Source organism: Typopeltis vanoorti, chromosome 9, assembly GCF_054136105.1.
Source record: "Typopeltis vanoorti isolate ZY-2024b chromosome 9, IOZ_Tvanoo_1.0, whole genome shotgun sequence".
Classification (NCBI taxonomy): domain Eukaryota; kingdom Metazoa; phylum Arthropoda; class Arachnida; order Uropygi; family Thelyphonidae; genus Typopeltis; species Typopeltis vanoorti.
In genome coordinates this window covers 107,031,881-107,057,997 of record NC_143557.1, presented here as the reverse complement: position 1 = coordinate 107,057,997, position 26,117 = coordinate 107,031,881, and the positions used below count along the sequence as shown (strand labels likewise).

Here is a 26,117-nt window from a genome sequence, read left to right as displayed (position 1 = left end):
TAACCTGTGGCCAGGAAGAGCCAATCAAGGCCAAAAATTCTTCCTTCTTGTTCCTAATACTCCTGGTATTAGTATACATGATATGCAGAGGTCCCTTTGTCCCACCCCGATCTTGATGCGTTATTCTAACTATCCCATTCCGATTTCTTGTCCTTAGTACTGGCTCGGGTACATTATATACATTTTTACACTCAACTGTCTCACTGATGTCCGCATATCCACCCCCCCCCTCCTTGGTAGTTCTAGTTTCCCTGGTTCCGCACATCCATTTTCACTTCATTTAGCAACACGTTTTCCAGTCTCTGCACACCAAATCCAATCAAATACAGACCATCCATCTTGTATGTAAACATAAATAAGTTATAAATTATCATTGACCTGCTTGCTTTTTAAAAGTTCATATTGAAATATAAGAAAAATCGTATGGACTTGCATACAGTACATATATTGGAAATACTGTTATTCTATTACAGATTCCCCCGTATGTATGTATGTATATATGTAAACATAAATTACTTATAAATTATCATTGTTTCAAAGATAATTACAAGTCATATGTTTAGTTTTGTTTTATTTTATTATTAATATTATTACATGACACCTCCATGGAATCCCAGGACTTTCAGTTCAGTATTTTAAAGTACGGATTTAGACAATGCAGAATTTCTAAAATTAAAAACAGTATTTTATCAAAATCGCTAATTCATATAAAGCAGTACAACCGATAATAAAGGGCACGGGAAGTCTTTTCTTTACGAATTCACGAAAAATGAATGCTTATGAACGTTATACAGCCACTTCTATTTACTGATTAATGATACGACCTCTAACCGCCAAGATAGCTACAAAATGGCGTCAAGTATGGGGGGATGGGTGGATCTGTGTAATAGAATAACAGTATTTCCAGTATATCTACTGTATGCAAGTTCATAAGATTTTTCTTATTTTTCAATATGAACTTAACTTTTAAAAAGCAAGCCGGTCAATGATAATTTATAACTTATTTATGTTTACATATATATATATATATATATATATATATATATATATATATATATATATATATATATATATATATACATACTGTATATATACATACATATATATACATACATACAATTTGGAGCAGAACAACCTCCCATTTCGCTATAAAGTCGAAAAAATCAAGAGCTCGAATGAATGCGACTGTGGGCGACCCTAGATCCAAAATGGCGGCAAATAAGCGTGCCTTCTATTTAGAGCCTTAGTTGTAGTTGGTGGACGTGGTGGAGACAGAGTTGTATAGTAGGTGCTCTCCCTCGATGAGGCTTTGGACTCTCTGGAGGTGTCACGTAATAATAATAATAATAATAAAATTAGCAATAAAAAAAGACTGTTTTATGGACAGAAACATGAAAACATCAGTTTCGTAATAGAGAACTGAACAGAACAATTAAAACATTTCAGCTATTTCAATTCAATTTTTATTGAAGATTTCAAATTAAATATGGAAATAGAGATGAGAATACGCAAAATATTGTGGGGAAATCAATTGAATAAATATGTATGAAAAAACAGAGAAATTCGTTAAATCGCTAAAATAGCTTTATACAACTTGCTATGTTCAAATCAATTTTAACTTATGGATTTGAAAGCTGGGCTAGAAATGGAACAGTTGATCAAAGACTAGATACTACAGATATGACAATTCTGAGAAAAATCAGGTAGGTGAACAGATAGCATCAATGGTGGAATCATATCAAAAATGATATGAGATATAAGAGTTAACTAACTTGACACTCTTAGAATTCAGGAATATGGGGAGTAAGCTAAACTCGGGTAGTATGGCCACTTAATCAGAATGTCAAAGGTTATCAAAACTGATTTTTGCTATCACGATGGCTGAAATCCCGAGGATGTCAAAATCTAGGTGGATTGGTGTAGTTAGGACTGCCTTAAAAACCTATTCCGATATATATTATTTAACAGATATTGAGTTCGCTTGCGCAAGCCGGTTGTTAGGTAGTGGCTATAAACTATAGGGCGACACAAACACTTCAATCCACAATGGCTAGTGGAATTTGGGCGATAAGCTGCTATGTATATGGTGACACAGAAAATCCAGCAGGGGCCACGCTTATTTTAGCATATTCTGTGCTTCCTTTCCAGCAACAAATATTATTTTCCCAAAAACATTCGCTTAATTTTGCTTGAACCACGTCTTCATAAAGGTGATAACATTCTCGTATTCGACGTCTGTCAAAGATGAAAATGGGGGGGGGGGGGGCTATATAGCGTTAGACTCGTTTATTGCTTTGTTTGCAGAGCTCTACTTCTTTATCTTCATAAAGAAGTAGAGCAACTAAGAGGATTAGAGGTCATGAAATACTCTTTAATCCGTCCTACAATTCGTCAGCTATCATGCTTGAGTTAGTAGAGAAATAATAATAATAAAGCATTCCATGTGCAATTATTAGATAATTTTAGAACATGTATGGAACAAACATGTTCTAAAATTATCTATGAGCACTTCAACTATGAGCACTTCCGTATCACTTGCAGAAGAATGGATGAAAATCTCGGATAACACGAGATTTTTATTCTACAAACAAAGCTGGCGTGGAATGAAATAAAGTCAAACACGATATAGGTCTTGGCTGACTTTACGTAAAACAAGATTTTCTATTCTTACACGTTTTGCTTTGTTTTGAGATTATATTAAAAATATGTTTCCTTCGCTCAAAAATTTAAAAGTTTCAATAATAGTAAACTCTAGAAAAATAAATAAATAATAAGGTATGGTAGGGTAAAAAATCCTTTCAAGTGTACAGTATATTGATCTACTTGCTATTTCAGTACTAGTCTATCGTGCCTAGAATTGTAAATGGATCTTCGCATCCTTTCAATCAGTATCAAATTAAAATTACAAGTGGAATCCAAAGACATTTAAACAATAGGGAATACTGAACATAACTTAAGCACTGTCTCTTGGGAAGTGATAAAGACTGAAACAAATATCAAGAATTCGTATATAAATTTATTGATATATTATCAGAACTAATATTTTCAAAAAAAAAAAAAGCCAAATCAAAGAAATTACGTCTTGAATTCCAGAATATATGACACTATATACAAATTGGAAAGAAATACTACTGCAATGAATTTAGAAAATGCCATTAAACGATGGTAATTTGTGAATAAATATTATAAATAAATAAATAATAAATAAATAAATAAAATAAAGGGATGCTTTAGTCAACTCTTTCTGTACCTAAAGATATAAGAATGGGATAAATGAAGGCGGGACATTGGCTAACGATATCAATAATAATTTTATCTCAGTGAACGAAACTTTCTAAAAAATATTTAAGTCACCTCACCGAATTCCACTAATTAAAAAAACAAAAACAAAACCGATAATTCCATATACTTTTACTCACTTTTGAAAAGGAAATTACAAGTATTATAACCAACCTAAAATCAGCTAAAACTTTGAGATACCATGCCATTGTTCATTTTATTGCTAATATAAAGATATCAGAATGCTCAGTGTATATAATTGCAGTAACGCATTTTCAAAGAATTAGTTTAGATAAAAGCTTAATGCTCTTATCTGAACTAATTGGGTTAAGATAAAAACGTAAAGCTGAACATAATTTACGGAACTCTCTCTCTCTCTCTCTCGATGAGTGTTTTTCAACGGAAGGGGGGAGGGAATAGCCCTGGGGAACATTGTTTCTTTGGGGAGCGAAAACTAGTTTTTGGTGCGAAAAAAATATTTGGAATTACACCAGCTAGCAATATAACGCTGTCAGAAGAAAGATAATGGACACATATAATAAAGGAGGCTAATATGCACTTAATTTTTAACTGTATATATCATCACTAGGAGCAGTTTTTCTTAGATCAGCATAAAGCTTTTGAAATTTTAGCAAGAATGAAATTCACCTGATATTTTAATAAAAAAACTGAAGCGACATGCGAGGTACTACTCTAAATTGGTTTAAAACTTACTTAAATGATAGATACAAAGTGTAAAAATAAATAATAGTCATAAGCATTTTTTTTAACATAAGTTCATGGTGTTTCGCAGCGATCTATTTTGGGACCAATTTTATTCGTTACACATGATTAACTTCTGTGGATTAAAGCTAAACAGTTAAATTAACCCTTCGAAGATGATAAGCGTCTTAAGTTTCTAGTCGGACACTGTCCAAAAATATAAACTAAGCTTGTTAGCGTAGAACCTATTTGTTACTTTTAAAATAACAAATAGGTTCTACGTAATTCATGGTAATAACATTTACCATGAATTACATTTATTTTTGTCACAAAAATGAAAAGTAAAGAAATACGGATTAGAAACTAATATCTGTATATATTCTTAAACTTAAAAATGTTAAACCATAATAAAACAATTATGTTAAATGTTTATTATGTTAAAGTTAAAAAAGTATTCTATTCATAATTTTTTTTGACAATTTTAAATTTAAGAATACATTCAGATGTATTCTTAAATTTACTTAAATTTACTTAAACCGTACATTGTGCTGTTAACCAACTTAAACGAATAAATTGCATGAATTCGAACCACTCTGAAATGTGGAATTGTAAGCCGAAGAAGAATATGTATGCCGATATATTGAACCCCCCAGTTTCGACTCCATCAGAAATAAATATGGAAGAATGGGGGGAGGGGGAGATAATGTCGCATGCAATAAATATACCATATAGTAGACAGATATGAAATATTCAGTTCCTAATCACACGGAGAAAATATTCAATCGCTTATTATCATGAATGACAAATGATATCCATCCAAATAAATACAAGATTTGATCAAGATTCATTCTATAGAAATAAGTACATTTTATTCTGAATTACTCTATACCATAGTCGATTAGAATAATAGTTGAATTAGACTGGATATACTTATCAGTAAGTGTTCAGGATCCTGTCATTTGTGTAAATACAAATAGTGTTATTTAGCTACTCTACACAGAGGCGTAGCTAGGGAAGGGAAGGTCCTCCCCGGGCGGCACTTTTTACCTTTTTGAACTTTTGCAGTTAATTCTAAACTAGTCTCGAGAGCTCATTTCCAAATATTGTAATACTACTGCGAATTTTTCTCACAATTGCTGTAAGTGTTCCTAGTTGTGAGAGGAGTTTTTCTAAATAAAATTGATTAAGAATTACCTACATTACTATGAAATAGACTTCGCCAATGTCATCGACGATTTTGCTAAGAGAAAAGCAAGAAAAATAACATTTTAGAATGTTGAAATTAAAGTTTTACTTCAAAATAAACATAGCGTTTTAATTTATTTTCCTATACGTCGTTTTGACTTTTTTGTAGTAGTAGTAGTTTTGGTGTATATTGAGAGGGGCGGCAAACTCAGGGAAAGCCTGAGTTTGCCGCCAGTAGTGTAGCTAGAGCAAAAGCTCTAGCTACACTACTGACTCTACATATTATTTATACTTTATACCCCCCCCCCTCTCTCTCTCTCTCTCTCTCTATACATACATATATATATATATATATATATATATAATATAATAGTTGAATATATTACCTTTATATCATGTTCTCCACTCCGTAAATGGGGTAATAAATAGGCTTTAGCAAAGCTTATTTTTATTATTTGTGTTTATTTTTATTTTCAGAATTTTTAAATTTGAAAATCAGATGGCTAAACTTACAAGGCATTCAAAGAGACTTACCTTCAAATGCGACAAGGTGGTTTCTTTGCAATTTTATTCTGATACAATGAAATTAGAGGAATTTATGACTTAAAAAACAAATATTGGTTTAAGAATATTGAATGCAAAGGCAGAGACTCGTTAAATCATTGGTTTTATAATCCAACTATAGAATAATACACAGCATTATTCGTCTACACAGCACAGGGTGCCATGCTGTGTAGACAGCACAGAGATTCGCCCTAATTACCGGACTCATCCATCTCGGAGGGACTAGAAGTGGATAGATAATTATTTTAACTGGCGAAGGCTTAAAGAGCTATAACTTTACGACCCACTAAGTATCCCCCCCCCCATCTCTCTCTCTCTCTCTCTTTCAATGCTTTGATTTGATGCTCAATACTAAAATTTTCGCATACTTGAAAAAAAAAAACAAGATTAGAGTGAATTTTTTTATCCAAAAGTGCTGCTGGCAATAAGCACATTTAGTTCTAATTCATTAACTTGTGTGTGTGTACAGATTGAGTTACTGAGTCTCAGTATGGATGATACCCTGTGGTTGGGAAAACGGAGCTCGAATTCCATGTGGGACACAAAGAATATTGCGGCCGTTGGACTGAAAGTGAGGTTAACCGGTCTCATACAAGGATAACGGTTTTAATTACTTTTTTTTTTCGTAAAAAAAAGGAAAAACAGTCAGGAAACACACTCATTTAGCAAATAAAATTACAGGCGAGACAGATTAGTGTAGTGAGAAGCAACCATTAACTATAAAAATCCTAACTTCCATGGAGGTACCGTATTATAATAGTTTCAGTAATGCTAACTATCACCGACTTCAAATAAAAGTAAGATTAGTTTTCCGAGCATGTAGCACTAAAATCTAAGTGTTTTGGACAGCGACCTTAACCGCGCCGAAGACACCCTGGTAATTTACTGATCTACTAATTGACATTAAACGAGGCCGTTATAGGACATTAAACAAGAAGTTCGGCGTTAAAAAAGAATTGTTTTTTTATATGTCAGCATTCCCGGGTCGGAATGTTGCGTTATGAAAAATGCACTGTTTCCTAATACTAGAAATGAGCACAGATCTGCTCGGTTACAACTGGTTTCCCTAATGTTTAAATTCAAAGCGCATTCTGTGACGATGAATTTAAAAGTGAATTAGTGGTTTCTCTTTTATGACAATTTAAAAAATGTGAGAACTACTGGGAAACAAAATTGCCTTTTGGTCACTAAAGCACCGAAAGGTTTATCAAAGTAATCTCATACCCCCCCCTCCCCCGCTATCATTGTTACATACTAAGCCGCGTTAAAAGATAAAATAAAAAGGTAATCAGGCAGATTTTCTTGGAATATTTATTTATTCTAATTAAATCCCTCTGAATTATCCTGTCCAAATACATGTATCTAAACAGCAATGGACAGGTGTAAAAGTTCAAACATATACTGCGCTCGACAAATACGCTAGCCCACTAGCACGTGGCCAATAGCCGCAGACTGGACAACATAACAATTTTTATGTAATAAATGAATAAAAAAAACTTCTTAAACAATATCTTTTTTACTTTAAGATAACACAGATGCAGCACCACTACTGTATTTTATGGAACTCCTGTTGACTTATTACGACATATCCTTCTGAAATTATCAAATATTAGTTGAAATAAGAGGTAAAATATGACGTGGCACTCAATACGGCATTTATTTTTTAAAAAATAAGATATCCTAATTACCAGTACAGTAGTTATGCTCCATTCGAGATGTGGGGAGGTTTCTTAGGTTGAAATAAGAGATAAAATATGACGTGACATTCAATATAGTATTTTTTTTTCTCCAAAAAATAATATATAATTACCAGTATTCATGTTCCATTCGAGTGGGGTAGGAAAGTTTTGATTTCTTTGAACTACACTAAATTTTTTAAGCAACTTTAGGTACATTTTCAGTGTTAACATTTCAAAACTGTGTAATGAAAAATAATTGAAGTGTAGTATTAAATTTTCTACATAATTTATATCATAATTAAATATTTTAATCTTCATTTAAAATTTAAATAAACTACAAATTTAAAAATCTATAGCTTTCAATCCATAAATATTCTGCCAGCCTGAATGGCGAAGTGGATCATATCTCCGCTATCTAACAGGCAGTGGCAGGTAGTAGACGATTTCTGTGGACCTGATGATTACCATCATCATACTTACTAGCAGCGTGAAATGACTTGAAATAAGTACCATGTTTGATCTCTAGAGTGGAGTTTCTGGATTATGTAATCCTTTGCTGCTCAACCACGTATCTGAATTGAAAAAAAAAAAAAAAAAAAAACACGCACACCAGAGAAGAAATGTAGAACAGTTTAAGAGGAATGCTAGTTTCCTATGATTTATAGCACCTCTGTTATAGCACACTTAAATCTAAAACTGAGGTTATCACGTGCATTTTCCGATGAATATACAGAGAGTCGCATTCATCCTTGTTCTGTAAATTTGTTTCACTTTTTCCAGAGAACTCTGAAATTACTCTCTATGTTAATTCTGCAGAGATTTTTAAGTTATTTCGAATTCACGATCAGATAACTAACCTGAGGGAAAACTCATATACTGCAGGTCAACCGTGTGGCTTTTTACGTCGGTATATCTGTTTTCAGATCCTTTGTTGAATATTTTCTTTCGTTTGAGGAAGAGCCTACAGAAAGTTCTACAGAGTAACCTCTCCAGGCATAGCATTCCTTTTGGCATTACCATTGTGTCAAGAAAGCTATGTTGCTTTTTTGGTTCATTATTAATGGGCACCTTCTTGGATAGACAGTAGACAAATAATTATTATATGACACTTCCAAGAGAGCTAGAGAGCATTCTATTTCAAAAAATCCGCCATTTATATTACTTAATCCACCATCTAGCTCTAGACAACACTACTGTCCATTATCAGCATAAAACCCATATACCACTCATTCATTTATTTATTTTTTTTTGGTCTATATTGCGTGTGCATTCTGGCCGATTTGCCTGTATACTGGATGAAAAATCAGAATTTCTGGAATAAAAAATGTTACCTTTTTATGACATCAACTTATATTCCGCATTGCAACTTATGTCACAGGTAACTATCGCCTTCAAAAATTAAGGGAGAAAATAACGATCGAGTACTGGATCCGATCAATCCAGAACTATAAGCATTAAAAAAAAAAAAAATTAGAAATGTACTATAAAGAAACGATACTTGAATGAACTTTTTTTATTATCTTTGTAATCATAAAAAAGCCGAATTATCATTAACGATGTCAGAATGAATTTCGAAATATTAAGTGTCATATTATAGAGAAAGTTAATTATATTTTGTCGAAAGAATCTATCAGTAGCAGTGAGTGTACTTTCCTGGTGGTGGCGGAGAAATGTGTTTACTATACTTAAATGTAAAAACCTTAGTTTTCGTCCTTGAATTTTTTTTCCTCGTCCATTGGTTAGGTTGAATATTCCAGTTTTCAATTTATGTGACGCAACCTGACGTCATGTTGTAGCTACATTACGATCACGGATGAAACCGAGGCGTTTCGGGACTATTCTATAAATCCAAGCATTTATGATGCCCAGAGGAGTTGACTAGAAGACGTCTGTTAAACTCAGTGGGGGATAAAATGTGGGTAAAAGTAACAGTAGTTTTAGTTGCGGTTTTCATTGTGAATAGTCAGGTTAAAAGCTTGAAGTTGGGACCTATTGACACAGATGCTGGTAAGTTAAACAAAAATGAATTTTCGATTTTATATTTGTTTTTCTCGTATAAAAATCAAGAACTTGCTACTTGAAGCACTAAAATCATACCTGTGCCTTCAATGTGATTTTATTAATTGGAAAATTTTAATTAATTTATTATTAACTGATTAAAATAAAGCTACTTTCCGCATTGCAACCTATCTCAAAAATAATTTAAAACAATTTTTATACAATTCTATTGTGACATTTCTAAATATCACTAAGCGTAGGAATTAATTTATTATTATCTCATCTTGAAAGCTCCATGTGATCGACCAGAAAAAGAAGAATGAGTATACCGAATAAAGTAAGTGCATACTAATTGTGCTACACGACCAGATATCTATGATTATTCTTGAAAATGTCTTAGATATGGAAGTGAAAAATTTCGGAACTGATATAGTGTCTCAAAGTATAGCTTTGATCTTACTGGTTGAGATCCACGGCATCGATGAAGTGTCTATTACCTCCAAAATGCCCCCACCAGTAGTCCCGTGACCTTGACCAGTCAGTTCAAACGATTCAGATATAACAACTAGCCCCAGAAAATAGTTTCTATTATTAGGGAGGAGAGACGTTCATTTTTAATCCAGATCGCTAAGCATTCGTATGTTGCTTCATATGTTGTTCTTTGTGCAGGAAGAACAGCATATTAAAAATGAACAATAACTCAAAATAATTTTTAAGTTTACAATTTTAGGTTCTTTCAACAATAGAGATAAATCAGGTGAACATGTGCAACTGAGAAATATGATACACAATCATCTGACTTCATGGTCTTAGCTGCCTTGGTATTAAATATAATCAATATTTGTATGATTTAGATTTGTTTAAAATGGCCTGGTCGTTCAACATTGACTATCTCTTTTTACATTAATACAGCTAATTTAATCCAAAACACTATGAATTCCGATTTAATATATACATCCGATTTAATTTATATATATATGTGTGTGTGTGTGTGTGTGTATGTGTGTGTGTATGTGTGTGTGTGTGTGTGTGTGTGTGTGTGTGTGTGTGTAATATATAATATATATATATATATGTGTAATATATATAATATATATATATATATGTGTAATATATATATATATAATATATATATAATAATGGTGAATTAATTTTCCATAACAGTTTTTTTTTTTACATTTCTTTTTTATGGCGCACTTTATGGACTGAACTAAATCCCTCTTAATAATTAGAAGAAACACACGTATAAACCACAGTGAAAATTATTTAATTGTAAATATTTCATCCTAAGTATCTTAGGACATCATCAGTACACTTTTTAAACAAAATTTAAATAATTTTTACTGTGGTTTATACGTGTGTTTCTTCTAATTATGAACGCACCACACGTTTCGTTATTTAAAAAAAAAAAAAAATCCCTCTTAATGGTTGAGATACACAGAGAAACCCCCCCCCCCCTCACAAGGAACTTTTCAATCGAGGGCTATTATTACCCAATTGTCATACGGAGATGGCAAGGTTTTCTTCCTTCTACAAAGCGACCAGATTTGTTCTGTGAATATACCTGTCCAAATAAAACATCCTTTATGGAGATGAAGCAGAGGACTGACAAGCCGGCTGCATTAAACGCGCAACCAGGTAATTCAAACCCATCTTGGAAAATTTTGAATTACGGCAGAAGCAACTAAAGCTACGCGCCAGTGTATTATGCCTGTTAAATGCGTGTGTTCTGGTCCGTTTGCTTAATTTGCAGGCTGAAAAACCAAAGTTTCTAAGAGGATTAATCCTGCCACTTCCACAAGAAACGGTAACCCATATAAAAGTTTCTCGCCATGAACAGAAAAATGAACAGGATAATTAGTGTCTGCGTGAAATCCAAACGTGCAAATAGCTGAAAATATGAAATACCTTGAGGTCACAAAGTCTCGAGAGGCTAAATCGAGGCGAGAAGTGCTATGTTGATCTGGTGTGAAATGAATAGGATTATCTTTAAATATTATTACGAACAGATTAAAATCTTGGAAAATTCTTGGAATACTTAAAATTTTCAGATAAGAAATGCAAAATCTTGATATACCTTTAACATCGTAAAATCATTTAAATACAGTACTGGAAAAATTTCCGACTAGAAAAGAAATACAATTTTTCATTTCTTATCGTTTCAAAAGATGGTGCAGGTATCATTATCCGTAACCATTAGTAAAGCTACAAAAATGAAAATAAATTTCAAACTTTTAATTTTAATTAGAAGTTTTTTTTTTTTTTAATAATTATACATTTACAGTAGTTTAGAAATGTAAATACATTATCAAAAGAAATTTGCTAGTTTAGGTGGTTCGGATTTTCACTAAAATCAGCCAGCCATTTCAGTTCTGAATAAAATTAGAAAATGGGCCAATATTAAAAAAAATGTGCATAACTGTTATCAAATTTATCGCTGTTGTATACGTTGGTATTATTGTAATATGAGCTGAAATTTCTCTTTATATTGAAATTCTTGCAAGTTCCAGCAAAAAGACCACATAAGTTAAGATAAATCTTTATTTCTTTCCACTTCCCTTATAATTTCACGTACTTTTTGTACACTTCTTCGGGAGAGTTTTTAGATACAGTACAGTACAGTATGCTGTAAACTGCTTCACAGTCTCATGGTCAAATATCCATCTCCACTTCTAGCCAATTTACTTATGGAATTATTTTGAGGTGGGGGTGATGATATTCATTATATGGCCAGGTTTTCACTAGAACAACTTGAAGAATTCAAATTACCTGAATGACCTACATTTTAGTCTTGAACTTGAAAAATTCAACCCCGTTTTGGGCATACTCCTAGAAGCATTCGAAGAAAACAAACTAGGTTATTCGGTATACAAAAAGTCTTCTCACACCCGAAGACATCACTATGCCACATCTCATAGCAATCCACGCAAAAAATAAGAATAATTAAACGCTCGGAGACAGAGCATGCAACATATATTAGTAACAGATGAATCAAGAATTTAAATATCTCAGCTACACTCTTTCTCAAAATGGATATAAGAACAACACAGCTAACAAGATCGTACACAACACTCCCCAGACAACTATAAATAAGAAAGAATGCAAAGATGCAGTAACCCTTTCTTCTGTCCAACATGTAGCCAACAAAATTTATAAAATTCCAGTTAGTACATACTGCCATCACCGGTCCATAGTTAAACGAGTCCAGATCTGCAAAATATCTAACAAACTCTGCCGAGAACGTGTATTAAAAAAATATACAAAACTAGTAGAGAAGTGGAAAGTAATAAAGTTTTATCTTAAAATGATAAATATAAATATAAATAAATAAAGAAGAAGACAGATCACCACACTGGTGACTGCTGAGTACATATGATTTATATATACTCAGTAGCGCACTCAGGGTTTAATCTTTGGGGGGGGGGGAGCTCGAGTCGAGTAGACGATTTGAGAATACACACTACGCATTGCATACGACCTATGACTGAGCATCTGCAATGATCGCTAGTTCATAAGTAGTACAGAAATAAAGACACGTCACAACATAAATTTAAAAAAATAAATTTTATTAATTAGAAAAAGATTTTGGGGAAATTTTCTAGTGTTTTTTTTTCCTTTTTCTTTGGGGGATTGGCAGGGTCCCTTGCCCCCCCCCCCCCCCCTTCTGGGTGTGCCACTGTGATTTACACCCTCTGTCCAAAAAGAAACCGAACTTTTCGAAAATACAAGAAACTAGTGGCGTCACTTGTTGTATCGTTTTGTTGTCGAAAGCGGCAACCTTCATTAGTATTGTGTCAACTGTTTATGACATTTGTTTCATTAGAAGCCGAGTTATAGTGCCAAGAGTGACAGTGTGTTTTGACGAACGGTCGGAAAATGAGCTTCAAACAGTGAGCTGTGATTGACTTTTGTGTTAAACTTGATAAAAGTTTTACCGAAACGCATCAAATGCTTCAAAAAGCATACGGTGATGAATGCTTATCCCGTACTCAAGTTTACGAGTGGTTTAAGCGATTTCAAAGTGGTCGTGAGACGCTTGAGGACGACGAAAAGCCGGGCCGTCCAAAAACTGGATTGAGCGAAGTTAACATCTAAAAAGTGGTGATTTCATCAAAGAAAACCCCGAAATCGTCCGTGAGATTGATTGAAGATGAATTGGGGATTCCAAAATCAACTGTGCACAACATTTTGTCCGAGAGTTTGGACCTTCGTAAATTGAATTCGCGATTTGTTCCCCCACAAGTTGACCGACGACCAAAAAATGTATCGAATTGAACACTGCAAGGACCTCATTAAAACCGCTCGTAAGGACTCAAACTTCCTTGAAACGATTGTTACTGGCGACAAAATGTGGTGTTTTGAGTATGAGGCCGAAACAAAGCGCCAGAGTACTGAGTGGAGACCGCCAGAAGAGGTGCATCCGAAAAAAAAGTCGCTTGGAGAAGTCAAAAGTAAAGACAATGCTGATTTGTTTCTACAATTCCAAGGGCATTATTCACAAAGAATTCGTTCCGCCCGCGTAAGGCATGAATATCGTGATGCGGGCAGCTGGTCACTTTTGCACAATAATGCATCATCTCATCGTTCGAACATTGTGAAACAGGTTTTGAGCAAAAACCAAGTTTGTGTGTTGGATCACTTGCCGTATTTACCTGATTTAGCACCCTGTGACTTCTTTCTCTTCCCCAGACTTCATTGGCCGATGAAAGGAAATCGATACGACACCATTGAAAACGTTCAAGCGGCAGTAACCACGACCCTCAACAGTATCCCAAAAACCGATATAAAAAACGCATTTAACGAATTAATTGATCATGTCAAACGCTGTATCGAATCTGAGGGATAGTATATTGATTGAAATAAATGATTTGAATAATTATAATTGGCCTGTGTTTTATTTTCTCTCAAAAGTTCGGTTTCTTTTTGGACAGAGGGTGTATGATATCTTCAATTTTTTCCCCCCCCAGCACTGAGCTAGTCGTCGATCTGAGATCAACTAACTCAGTGCTGTAGTACTGGCGTTATTTCCACCTTACAGACATCATCCGAACACATAGTCAGCTGTAAAATGTATAAAATATGAATTTAGGAAATTACCGTAGTTCACGCCGTTACACCTTCGATGAACTCGAGTCTTCTGGTGAAAATAAAAGAAAAATAGAAGCAAACGTTGTTTAGAATTAACAAGATAAGACTGATAAGACATTGCATGAGATAGGTGTGTTAGATCTGTTAACTCTTTGGAAGAAGGGTTTAAAAATGAAAAAAAAAAAAAAATCCTTGATACCCACATCCGATATGGTAAAGCAGATTCAGCTGAAAAGATCTAGAAATGTTACTCGTGCACTGAGGGATTAGAATCTCTATTTGTAATCAAAGGACAAATTTTGTTTTACGAACTGTTCCATATATACTTCATTATCTTGATGTATTGACGCGCTCACAGCAGTATGTGTCTCTTGTGATGTCAGGTGAGCACTCACTTGACCGCATCTTATGTCCCTTCTATGTTGGGTCTGGCACATTTTTACAAATCGGAATATATATATATAAGGAAATTTTGCATGTCTTTTATTTTCAGTTATCAATTATTGAACTTGCGATGATGTTAATGCAAAACTAAACCGAGGATATAAAGTTTTCATTCTTATTTATCCTACAATCAAATAATACATTAAATAACACATCCACTGTTATCAAAGAGATTTCATTTACCAAAGAAAATTCTGAATTCATCCTGTAACATGATATATCACATACATTCTGTATCAAATAAAGTTCATTGTCATATCAAGAGGTTATGAAATGCAAGATTTTTCACTTCGAATCATTTTGAGAGGTATGTGCAAAAATTTCAAAAGATACGCGATTTCTTATTTCCACATTTTTTTTATTATTATTCCAGGTGATTTCCTAAAAATAATACGTGAGACAAGTAGAAAGTCCATTCTTGGAAATAAACTAAAAAAATTGCAAGTTTAACATGAATAATATATAAAAAAAAAAAACATGCTAAGTGCAGTCGAAATCAATGAAACATTGTAAGTTGGCATTTTATCTCCTCTATGTGGCACGCACGCACGCACGCACACACACACACACACACACACACACACACACACACACAACGTTTTCATTGTTAATAAAAATAGCAATAAATACTTTATCCGTCGTTTCGCAGTTAATCTGAAATGAATTATGCGGATAACATTGGCTAGCAACTGCCGAATTCGAAGAGCAAAAAAAAAGTAAATTACAAGAACAAAAAATTTTAATTATTTTTACTTTTCGTATTTTTTTAAAAATTAAATCTCGCCGAATAATAGATTCCAAGTATTCTTATTGTTATTGTCCTCAACCCTGTTTTAACATCGTAAAAGTTTAGAATTAAACAAAAATATGTTATGGTTTAAGAATTATATTATATAATGAAATTCATCGAACATTTTTATCGTAATACAATAAACGATCCACCAATTAGCAAACAGATCTGGCCGGAATAAACATGTTTCAACATTAAGTAAAAACAATTAAATAGGTTATAAGGAAATCGTATTCATATTTATTAGCAGAGCCGTAACTAAGTTTTTTTTTTTTTTTTTTACCTAAATAGACATTTCCTCTAAATTGTTCCGCTACAGATGCGTCTTAGTTTTTAATTTTTATTTAGATATCTTTTCTTCAAAAAACAATAGATTAAATTAAAAACTTTTAAGTTATTTTTTATTTATTTTAGATTTATTTTGCATATAAATTACTCTCCTGCTTTGCTATAATCCTGCTCACCTTGCTCTAGTTACGGTCCTGAGTAATATTAGTATTTACATTATAGTCTCTGAGGACTACCAGAAGATTTATAGAACAACACAGGTTTTAGTGTTCTTTATCACTAATATGCTTCTTTCTGAAAAGAAACGCCTCCATTATATGTGGTTTTATGTATACATAGATCATCTTGTAATCCATCAGATTTTGTTAAATTACATATGCATAATGATTTTCCAACTAATTTTAGTATGCAGCAAGAACAGAACCGTTGAAAACCCGTTTTATTTTATTTTTGGTGAGAAATCATTCCTTTAGTATTCAGTTAAGTTGGCATAGGCATCACAAGCTCCTGAATAACCAGAAATCATCGCAAAGACACTTCTTTCCTGCTACTGAATAAACAGGAAATAAGTATTGTTTTGCAGTGATGTTTCATGGCTATTTCAATTATATATTTTTTCGGCTGGATGACTTCATACTACCGCATTTATGATGGCGAAAAAAAAAAAATGATGCCATGACAGTTCAGCTGAAGACATGCAGAAAAGATGTTTATTATGTATACATGCGATAATTCATAACTAAAGAAATTTCTATGAAAACTGTCACTCCTCCCTGTTAGGCAATATCACTTACAATGTAGCCTTGATGATTGCGTGCTTTTGTCGTAAGCAAGGTGTAGATAATGCAAATGATCCTGTTTGACAACATGCTTAGAAGTTTTTCCAAGGTTTTATTATCCTATTAGTCTAAAGTTCTGAAAATAAAATCGTACGATATCATTTCATAGTTCGCAGTTAATTCAGTCACTTAATAAAGAAATTAATCGATTTTAATGAAGACATTCTTCAAGTGCTTTACTAGCACTATTATAGCCATTTATAGAGTATATGGTGTGTAGATATAAATACTGAGTGACCACTTTATTAGGAACAGCATTTAATAAAGAGTGTGATCCCCTTTTACTTTAAGGAAGGACTCTAATCCCTGTGGCTGTGATTCAGTTAAGTGTCCAAAATGTTCTTCTGGGATGTTTGTCCATGCTCTCATAATGGCATCGTCCAGTTCTTGTAGACTAGATGGTGGCACATTGCTGCTGCCAACTGTTCGTTCCACATCATCCCAAAGATGCACTATTGGACTGAGGTCTGGGAGGTCATGTTCCTCGAATCACTTCAACACCATACACGCTTTGTGGCATGACGCATTGTCTTGCTGGAAATACCCATTTGACAATGGGTAAACTGCAGCCTGCAGCTATGAATGGGTGAACATGATCAGCGACGATATTAAGATAAGCTGTGACATTCAGGCAGTGTTCAATTGGTATCAGCGGACCTAACTTGTGCCAAGAAAACATTCCCACCATCACCAGTTGTACTGAGCTGCGATTTAACTGGTTGTGGCCTTCCACGTTTCATAATCCTTGCATTCTTTTCTGACTTTGTGCATCAATGAGCTGTTTCCGTCCACAGGACTACCGCTGGTTTGAAGTTCTCCACTTATTACAACACTGCTGGTAGTGCACCATAAACAATGTGCATGAAAAGCCCAGAAGAGTAGACGTGAGCTACTGGCACCAACAATCATACCACGCTCAAAGTCACTGAAGTCACGCCTTTTATCCATTTGATGCATCAGACAAAAACGGTAGAGGCGGATGTCTGCCTGCCTGATTTACATAGTAAGCTGCAGCCAGGTGACGCAACGTCTTCAGAAACTATCTATTTTCCTAAATGGGGAGGTGTTCCTAATAAATGGTCATTCAGTGTACTATACATCCATCGCTAGATTATATATCAAACTCATACACGAAAGACTGCAAAGCTCATTATAACTCAGCATCGTAAGGGAGCGATATGCTAAGGGAAAAGAAAATGAGTTTGTTCACGTTTCTTGAATAGCCTTTTGAGATCGGAGTAAGGGAGTTATTCCAAAGAAAAGATTAAATGAAAGAGAAAGAAACTTTGGTTTGTATTAATGAAAACCAACTTCCACAGTGTTCTGATAAAGCAGAATACTGTGGGAAGTTTTCGGTATTGAGACTACATTGTAATATAAATAAGGAGTTTATTAAAAATGCGCAATTAAAACCAGACAAGTTTCGTGCGTCGTAAGACATATCATACATCATACTACCACTGCCCCGATGATGTAAGTCTTACGACGCACGAAAACTTGTCTAGTTTTAATTGCTTATTTTTAATAAACTCCTTATTTATATTACAACGCGGTCTCAATACAGAAACCTTCCCAAAGAACTGCTTAATCACAGAAACCTACGTATAAAGTAGGATACTGTCCGTGAATATGCTTATTAAAGAGACATAGGCAGAAACAGAGAGTCTATATGAGAAAGAGTGGGGGGAGGGGGGATCATCAACTAACCGGATTACCCTCTTCTAGAGAGCATCAAGCATTCTTAAAATGGTTTAGGTCAGTGGTTCTTAACTTGTGTTCCCCGGAACACTGGTGTTCCGCGGAGGGTGAATAGGTGTTCCGCAAGAAGTTCTGGAATTTGTCATTTTTAAATTAATTTGTCAGCACAAATGAATTTAATGATGGTTTAATTGACGTTTAATTAATTATTATTTAATAATTAGTTATCAATTAATTATTAATTTATACATTACAAAATAACCAAGGTGTTCCGTGAAATTTTCAAGATTTGTGAAGTGGTCCGTAGTCGAAAAAAGTTTGAGAAACACTGGTTTAGGTGCACCATCTCACACGTGTGGGCAGTGTTCAAGGATGGCTGGATTTGAGATATATAGTGTCAGCATTTGTCTGCAGGCGAAAAGTAATGTCTTGAGCAAACACCTAGTTTATGGGATGCTGAGATTGGCTGTGCCAGAAAACGCTGGAGATGTAAGCCAACCCGAGAAAACAATGTCTATAGATCTGGGTATTATAAGAAATAAGAGAAAATAACATGGAATATTTTTTGCGAGGTATAACTGATACCTAATACAATTTATCCATGAACAAAACGAAGTTTTCTTTCATTCTTTTATAGTATGTTTACAATTTATAAATTTAATCAACTTATAAATTTGTAAATATAAATGCATAAATCAATAAATCTAAAATCGAGAGACTAGAGTAACGCGATTACCAGAAATTGGTTTAACATACGAAAATAACTAATTTTTGTGTTAACTAATATTGCACTGAGTTTTATTACTAGCTCGTGAGTTAAATGTTTGCGTAATATGGTATTTTTAAGTGAGAAACACGACGTTCGTCTTCTGTTGCTGAAAACTAGATAGGGCTTGCATTCAATGAAAGAGAGTCACGATATGCAAAACAGGGGAAGAATAAGAAAAACAACACAGCTTTGAAGTACATCAGAATTAGGTTAAAAAGTCTAAGAACAATCAAATTCAGCAAATGGCAAGTTGTATGAAACAGAAGAAAGGCTACAAGGTTGAAAGTTAGAAGACTTCATTCATTGCTTTAAAATTTTTCTGAGACCGCTCGAGTTTCAACGAACTTTTTCTTTGCGATTATTCAAAGGCAGCTAACGTGGATAAACTTTTAAATAGTTTAATATACTTTTTTTTTTTATCGATCCTACCCGCAGAAAGTTGTAAACCTATACCGCATTTAGCATTTATGAGGCTTTGAAATAATGCTGGATTTAATATCCAATTGATTTATATCAATTAAGAATATAATAAATAACAATTTAGAAACAAATTAAATGAAAAATAATACAACTTAACTCAAAATAAAAGTACTTATATATTAGTGTGTTTATCAGTCAATGACATATGAAGAAAAACATAAATTTTATCAGTAATACATTGTTCATTTAATATTTATTAATGAGCATGATCGTCTCGACTCGCTCATAGAAAAGTCTAACAATTTCTTCTGTACCACTGTAAACAAATGTTCAGGAATAAATATTCAAAAATCATCAGAAAGAAGTATATAAAAACTCCCATAAAATAAAACCGTTATTACGTTAAGAACATTAGTGGGTTTTCTGAATTCGGAAAACGGTTCTTCCCAAAACTGGAGGACGGAAAGGGCCTGTTATGTCGAATGACACAGTGACAACTAAGAAACCGATCAAAAATATTTTAGATTGCATTTATAGATTCAATATAAAGAAATAATATATTTTGAAAAATATATTTTAAAAAATAAATAAAAAACTGTAATATTTCTTTCTCAACTTTCAAACATTCTGCATATTCCATGAAAAAAAAAATTTTTTTTTTTTGGTTACTTCGTGATATGCTTGAGTGCTCTTCAAGAATAAAAAGATGCATGCGTATCCTATCATCTTACTGGTTGTATTCCATTATGATAAAATCAAAGATAAACGACAAAACAAGCGTTTGTAATGAAGGCACATGCTCTAACATTCGCAATAAGGAAGGAAAAGACAACGTAGAATCCACAATACGGAAATAAAATTGACACTTACATTGAAAGACTTATTTTTTTCTTTTTTCTTTTCTCGTCAACTAATAATCCTCACTCGTCAATGGGGAGAGAAGCACTTTCTTCAAGCCGTGATTATTTTCAAGTCAGGACTTACCATCTACGTGAGTAACCATTCAATTCTATGTAGTCGTATTAATTTTCTGACCGTTTCCTTTTAATAAGCGTTCACTTTTGTATTTATTATATTTAGCCTATTTCCAATTTTTAAACCTCTCCAACCCATATGAAATTCACGAAGTTTTTTTCAGAGCGTTGCAAGCGAAGTTTGAGAAATTTCCATTTAACATCCGATATTAAAAGAATGGAAGTACGATGCAGCAGATGAATGTAAAATTACTCTACTTCTAATCATTCAATAATTAGAAGTAGAAGGAATTAATTCATTTGATACAGATCGAAGTGAAACTTCAGAAACGTACAATACGCAAACAACATGAGCAATGCAATATCGAATTTACATCTAGACCACAAATTCAATGATTTGCTTATACGAGTTCGAGTGATGACCTTTAGGAATATTTCTTTTTTTTTTCTACTGGTGGTAAATTAGGCAGCGCGTGTACACACACACACACACACACATGTATATGTATGTATACATATTCACTGCTTGGAAAGACGTCAACGGACCCCCCCCCCCCCCCCACCCCTCGTGGGCAAGGTGCATCGTGTCACGTACGTGTTTGTAGCCGGCAAAAATTGGAGGAATATTATGCTCCCAAGTCAGCGCAACTGTTTCCGGTTGAAATGGTTACTGGAAGGGAACTGATGGAGTTTGAAAGAGGTGTTGGGATAGGATGCCATGTTGCAGGCTTATCTATTCGGAAAACTGTTGACAAACTGGGCCATCCTAGATCAACAATCAGTGACACCATACTGAGATGGAAGCACAGGGAGTCAACTGCAAGTGTTACTCGCAGTGGACGACCCACCAGACTGACCGAAAGTGACCGTAGCGTGCTACGTAATACGATAATAAGTGAAAACCGCCACACGTTGAATGTGGAGTTCGGGGCATCGACTGGAACACGAATCCGCACAAAAAATATTCAGAACCGAGTCTTACAACATGGGTTTACATTGTAAGACCGCAATATCCAAGCCCCAAAGTACCAGAAAACCAACATGCAGCGTCGCCTTCAGTGGTTGTATGTGGAAGACTGAAAAGCTGTTATGGAGCGACGAATCACGCTACACCCTCTACCGAGCAGATGGACGGTGTGTGTGTGTGTGAGAGAGAGAGACGGATGCCCAGCGAACATCTTTTACCAGAGGTCATAACCCCAACTATCAAATTCGGAAATGCGGTGCCATCGAATGGTCCAGAACGAACACCGAACTCCGAGAAGTATCAGAGCATCCTGGGCACTGCAGTGCTTCCTAGTTTGTGGCGTTTGTAAGGAATTGACCATTGTCTCTTTCAACAAGACAATGCTCCGTTATAAGGCTGCTACTGTAACTGCATGATTTGTAGACAAGAACGTCACTACACTTGCCTGGTCTCCATAGGGCCCCCTGATCTCAACTTCATTGAACATCTGTGGGATGAACTGGAGTGTTGGGTGAGGACAAGGGATGTTTACCCTCACAACAGTCCAGGACCTCATTACATGCCTACAGGAAGAATGATCCAAAATTTCCATTGATCGCAATCGTAAGCTTGTGGAAAATATGTTCAGTGGGATTGCTGCAGTCGTTGCAGAGAAAGGAGATCCTACAGCTTATTAAGGTGGGTGCCATGACAGTTTGTTCATCACATTATGGGTATGGTGTCTGTTGACTTCTTTCCAAGCAGTGTATGTCTATACTGCAGTATATACACACACGCATATATATTTGAAAAATTATATGCAAAGTATAATACATAGAAAATTATTTATTGGGCAAGGATATTAATACTCATCTATATAAATGATGAAGATATTTATGCATATATACCGGTTCTATATATAGAGGGGAGAGAGAAGAACCGGTATTGACATTTTTTCTCCTCAGGAAATGAATACTTTCCAAGGTCGGCAGAGTCCAGTACAAGGCCCCAGTATTAAATGCATGCAACCTTAATGAAATAGTTATCTTTTCACTTCGCCACTGCTCCCCCCCTTTCAGTGTGTGTGTGTGTGTGTGTGCGTGCGCGCGCTTATTAATTAGGTCTATATATTGTATATATATGCTTACTATTTAGTCATATATCATCATCATCAGCCATTGTCGATCCACTGCTGGACGAAGGCCTTTCCAAGATTACTCCAAAACTGTCTGTAACACGGAGTGAATATAAATTTTTAGTGAAGCCCGGAAAAAAAAAAAAAATAGGACTCTCATTCATGTAAGCGTATTTTGGACACTTCTGGTTCCATAAAACTAGGGAACTAGAATAAAGAATCGTTATGTATTCGATTATAGTCACTGAATACAGAAATGTTTTTCTATACTAAGTCTTGAGTCAGTCGACCTTTGGTAAATGTCAGTAGAGTTTGTCTCCTAGAAACTCGCTTTTCAATCCTACATAAAAAAAAAAGCGACCGTAGTAGAACTCACGCAGTAATACCAGTTAGGATTTGATAATATCAAGTCTTCGTCTTCGCCATAGAACAGGATAATTATGGACAATACATTATTACTAGAAAGGTGAAGTATTAGAACACAGGCGAGCACCTGCTGACCAATTTCTTATCATCCCCCCCCCCTTTTCGCTAACGCATTTCGATTCGCACTTAGGCAATTTCGATCTTGTTTAAAGAGTCGCACGGATTGTTGCCGCATGCAGACCAGTTCATCGGACAAAAATGGTGAATAACGACTTTCAGTATCGTATAGAATACCTTATGTCCAACCAATCCGAAAATACTGTGATAATAATACCATTATAGTCGTATCCGAGTGTTGAGGTTTTGTAATCATGGGTTTCTGGCCAAATTTATAAATGAAATTCCTGCTGCTGGATTTCTTGCGCATGATATGCTTAACAGGCCATCTATCTAATCATTCATACCGAGTGATTCTGCTCATAGAATAAAACTGCGTTTGTCAGCCAGTTCTCAAGTGACTAGTGGTGTGTAACTTCTAGTCTTTCATTTGCACAAGTTTCATATATCACTACAAAACTGAGGGTAGAAACACACGCATGGGTTTCTGTTCAGTTCTGATTATAATGAGATGCGCAAATCCACATATTCCATATTTGAATATGAGAACCCCCACCACTGTAGACGTTTGTAGTTTGGTATTATTAATGATTTAATAGTACCAAATTGCAATTTCTTTGGAAACTATCGGTTTGGGTTAAAAAAACACAAATAGAAAAATGTTATGTTTTTTATATTTGCCACACAAAAAAATGTATTTTAGTTTAAATTTAAAAATATTGTGCCATCCACCTTTTATTATTTTTTTTTTGAGAAGTTTTCGGAGCACTGCTGTTCTGCAAAACATCAGTCGAGAAACACTCTTAGGGTTAATCTGGTTCGTTAAGAGTTAGTTTGATTCGCAAGATAGCTAATAAAAGTTACACAATTGGAAAATACAAGTACTGGGAAATAGCTGTTTTTAATGCTTATTTCACTGTGGTAAAAAAAAAATAAACGATATGAAAGATGAAGAATAAATAAAGATGACAGCAATCGCAGAATAAATAACAGATACTTCTTCTTTTTCTAGAAACGCATAAAATTCATTGAAATCCAAAAACGCAATTTAAAGAATAACTAACGAAAATTGTATTTAAAACGGAAATTACTCATAGAAAGGAAAAATAAGAAAAAATATATAAAATAAGAAAATAGAAAAATATACGAAAAGGAAAATTAAGAAGGTGTTAATAATCAGCACCCATCTTTCATTCACTAAGAGCCCAGTTTGTTTGTCAGTGGAAAGACTTGGGAAAAACCGCGCAACATCAACAGAATGGGGAAAAAGAAGAGAAATTTCTATGAAGTCAGGGTTAAAGATCAGAACTAGGGATGCAAACAGGATATAAGTTTGTTTGTTTTTTTTCTTTTTCTGTTTCCTTAACAATTTTGATAATAAATATGATTTAAATACATTTCTTGGATCCGAGTAGACAAAAACACAGAAGGAAAATGTACATAATACATATTATATTTGAAGTAATAGTGAGATTCTTTCCTTAGCCATTACATATTTTATAAAGAAATAATTACGTGATCAGAATGACGACAAACTGCGAGCTTACGCATGCTTTTGACGTATGAGAACGTCAATAAATTGATGTCGGTGTTTCTCTCTTAAAGGACTGCAATGCACAACGTCTGTAAGCCATTAATTAACAGACTCAAGATGATTTTTACTAATATGAGCACCTATTGTGACTGTTAAACTATAATAATAATAATAAAAATAAAAATCTTATTATCGATTAAATCACTGTTGACAGTGATGACTCCAAATTGATTGCTCAAAGACAAGAGGGTACAGGAAATTTGAAATAGGAAGTTTTATGTTTATCCTGATAGCGTGAACAGGATAAAAATGGGTACCCGATTAAAAAGAAAAGTGGGTACTAAAGTTTTGAAAGGAATCAAGGTCGTACAATTCTCAGATGTGAAATGGTACGCTGAAATATAAATATTTGAAATGACAAAAAGAATGGTTAAAAACTGGAAGCATGAACTTAGAGGACAACGTAACAAAATCAGGAAAAAAGCGTTAATTCACTCGGCCAACGAAGAAGAATAAAGCTATTTGGAAGAAATATAAAAGAAAATTATTATGAAACGTTTTTGAAGCTATTACAGAAGTTGTAAAAAAGAGCACTACAAAAGGAATCAGAGATGAATGAAAATGATGATAAAAACGAAAGTAAATATTGTGAATACTAAGAGTTCTCATTATTAAATAAGATAACAAATGATAGAACACACTGGAAAAAAATATCCAGCAGGAATGCCGTCAGGAGCACAGATCAATATTTGAGGTAGAAAAAGTAATTAGTAATTTGATCTGCAGGAATCAGCTGAAGATGATAATCAATCTAAAATACTAAATACTGCAGTAAGAAATGCTTTACAGTAGCTACCTGTATAATTCAAAAGGCTATATCAGATAGTATAGTCGAATTCCAGTAATCGAAGTAGGGCTGCCATCATATCCATTTACATTTATTTATAAACCTATTTACATTGTAATTATTTACAAGTTTATAATAAGTATAAGCTGTGCATAAAGCTGCAAATCGAAGAATAGAATTGAAGGATGTGCAAGAAGATGGTTTGGAATCAGCTGTAAGGCAGAGATGTATGATCCCATTAGCCTGTTATTTAAAATCTATATGGATGACACACATCATTAAGGAAAGTAGTGTTAAACAGCATATGAAATGCTAAACTTTGTTCTTTACTCTACACAGATGTCATACTCAAATCTGCAACAAGTCTTCAGGAACTTTTAACATTAACTGCATTCTCAGTAATGAACCTACAAAACAAGCTTTTCAACTATTTGGGCGCAATTTTTAATGAAGAT

General features: G+C 34.1%; 1 protein-coding gene across 1 annotated transcript in view; it reads left to right on the top strand.

Annotated features, from left to right (window-relative positions):
* The first annotated feature begins 9,286 nt into the window (after positions 1–9,286).
* LOC150103393 (pancreatic triacylglycerol lipase-like) overlaps positions 9,287–26,117 on the top strand; it is a 60,025-nt gene continuing 43,194 nt past the window's right edge. The window contains exon 1 of the mRNA XM_090398358.1: positions 9,287–9,416. Within this exon, the coding sequence (XP_090254484.1) occupies positions 9,323–9,416 (94 nt within the window). The 5' untranslated portion in view covers positions 9,287–9,322. The remainder of the gene's footprint in view (positions 9,417–26,117) is intronic.